This window comes from Gossypium arboreum, chromosome 12, assembly GCF_025698485.1.
Source record: "Gossypium arboreum isolate Shixiya-1 chromosome 12, ASM2569848v2, whole genome shotgun sequence".
Lineage (NCBI taxonomy): Eukaryota > Viridiplantae > Streptophyta > Magnoliopsida > Malvales > Malvaceae > Gossypium > Gossypium arboreum.
This window is the reverse complement of record NC_069081.1, coordinates 11,263,096-11,265,855: the sequence shown is the minus strand read 5'-3', so window position 1 is coordinate 11,265,855 and position 2,760 is coordinate 11,263,096. Positions and strand designations below refer to the sequence as shown.

Here is a 2,760-nt window from a genome sequence, read left to right as displayed (position 1 = left end):
ATATATTCTCGGAAAAAGATTTCATATCGAATAGTGATCTTATTATATGAGCTAATGTTTTCCACTATTCTACATTGACTAGAAAAATTAACCATGCATATGCATATGACTTATTTCATTTCCATTTCTAGTCCAAACTTTATAATATAGAATAAAAATTGTGAAATCATATATAAAACTAATTTAGCTTAAGATTATTTAACAAAACAACAACCAAAATTATTTATATTATACAATCACCTACAAACTTTCATTTTAAGTAATAAAATAATGTCTCATCAATATCATCTAAATGCTAGTTACTAATATCATGATTTAAATGAACAAATAATTTCATATCTCAAATTAAATATATATCACAAAAAATAGTTTTATATTAAAATTTTCACTCAAAAATTAGATGGAACAATTAAATTTCAATTTCTCAAATATATTGTCTATTTATAATGCTCTAATAGGTGTCTAAATAACTCTTTAAAATGATATTATTTTTCAAGTTGCACCTTTTTATTTCAAGAGATCATTTCAACCCAAAATTTTGAAAGTAATCATTGAATTCAATAATGCAATTTTTTAGTTTGGGAAAGCTCTCCCAAATGATCATAATGCTTCTATATTGGATAGAAGGTTGTTCAATTAATATTTGAGCAATGTCATCACCATTCAAAACAAAAGTATTGTTTCGATCCATTAATAGATAATTTTCCAACCGTGCATTTTTATTCCATTCATCTTCATTCTTTCTAGCATGATATATAATATATATTATATAATTTTATGCCAATAATAATTATGCATGTTAAAATATTATGTAACTGATAAACTAGCATTTTATTTCTACCAAATAAATAATTCACGAGACAATCAAATTTTAGGCATGATATGTTAAGTTCAGTATAACTTAACTTGACTTCGATGCAATAACATTTGTCAATAGTCATCCTTATAGTACCATGCTTGTAATGTGGCATGTGAATACGCGATAAATAAACAAACCTTCTTTAATTTCTCATAAATTGAGAAAATAACTAATTTCACTCCTATTTATAAGAAGTCTAATATCTCTTTGTACGGAAATAACTATCTAAATAAAAACTCTTATTTTTAACAATAAATATAATTATATATATATTGGAAAAGTTCCAACACAAAATCTATATAAAATGTCATTATAAATTTTTTGAAACAATACAAACAATCACCCCCCCCCCCTGTATCTAACCAGTTTTATATATTTTAATTTAGATACACTATTAAGCCATGAATAGAATAGCAGGAGATAGAAAAACTAGTATAGTATAAGCCAGTGCCGTGTGGAAAAAGAGGGAATTTGGAATCGCAAATCGGTAGTTAAAGAGAAGAAAAATAGGACAAAAGCTTCGAAGAAGAAACAATGGGACAGTGGTGGAGTAAGTATGCGGTGGCGTTCATGGCGTTGGCCCTCTTCTCTATCTCCGCCACAGCGAGGCCCTGCAAGACCTTCCTCGTTTCCTCCTATTCCATCTCTTTCCATAACCCTAATGACCCTTCCTCCGCTGTCTCCTCCCGATTTGTCACCGTCTTCACTGAGATCGGTCAATGGAACCCCTTATCCATGCCTGTTGATCCCAAGCCCTCCTACGCCTTCAGCTCCCTCCGTGATCGTAGTAGGGACATTCTCAGCGTCGTCGTCGCTCTCCTCTTCGGCGTCGGCTGTGGCTCTCTCACTGCCGCCGCCATCTACTTGGTCTGGATTATCTTCACGGCCCGTTGCGAGTACCATGAGGATGATGAGTCTGACGAAGAATTTAGCCCTAAAAAGATGGGGTATGTTAACATTCCTGCGAATCCTGCTGTTAACGTTAAGGAAGCCCTTTGATCAAATACCATAGTTGTTATTAATTATTTAAATAAATTCTCGGTTTGATTGTTCAGTACTTCGGTAAATCATGTCTATGTCTGTCTATGACTTTTCATTTTATTTAAAGTTTCTTTTTTTAAAATATGTAATATGCAATCCAAGCACTTGTACTGTTATTGTATTACTCTGGACGCTATTTGCTGCTTGCTTTATTCTAATATGCTTTAATCTTTTTATCATTCTATGTGATGTCGATCTAAAGCCTTCATACAACATTTTAAGCTTATTATTAGTTTCTTATTGACCTATCTTTGATTGTGTAACGATTGCATCTTTGTTCTATGGTATTGTGAACCTAGGATTGTTACCTCTTGGATGCTAATTTTATTATATTTCATGCGATTGCCTGCAAACGGTTTGTCTCATCAATCGACTGTCATCTGCACTTCTTTGGCATAAAATTATCTGGTACATGAAACCAAAAGAGGTGCTTGTATGTTGGTGATGCAGTTCTGTTGCTCATGATTATGAATCTTCTTTATCATATATATATATATCACCTTAAGCAGTGTCCGTATCCTCTGTTTAATGTTTCCTGCTTTCCATTTGAAAGATAAATTCAAAAGCACAGTGCCTAGAAATTGTTTCTGCAAACTTAAAGTTCTGTTGTCTATACAATTGTAAAGTGATATTAAGCATGGTAGTCTCTGTAAAACTTGTATAAACTTCATGCTTGGAAACATTTTTTTTCTATAATTGCAGTTACTTAAGGATGGTTTAGGTATGAGGCTTACTTAGCATTTAAGGTAAAATAACTTAGTCAGTAGAAAGCTGAGATGCTGAAGGAGATGTTAAGACTTAAGAAAGGTGATTAGTAAGTTCTGTATTGCACTATTGTACTTTTTTGCCTTTCGTGTTAG

At 32.1% G+C, this 2,760-nt stretch overlaps 1 protein-coding gene across 1 annotated transcript; it reads left to right on the top strand.

The window, feature by feature from the left end:
- The first annotated feature begins 1,192 nt into the window (after window positions 1-1,192).
- On the top strand, window positions 1,193-2,079 carry LOC108477062 (uncharacterized). Its single transcript, XM_017779492.2, has one exon. It carries the CDS (start codon window positions 1,394-1,396, stop codon window positions 1,856-1,858), a length of 465 nt encoding a protein of 154 aa, XP_017634981.1. The 5' UTR covers window positions 1,193-1,393; the 3' UTR covers window positions 1,859-2,079.
- Window positions 2,080-2,760: the final 681 nt, after the last annotated feature.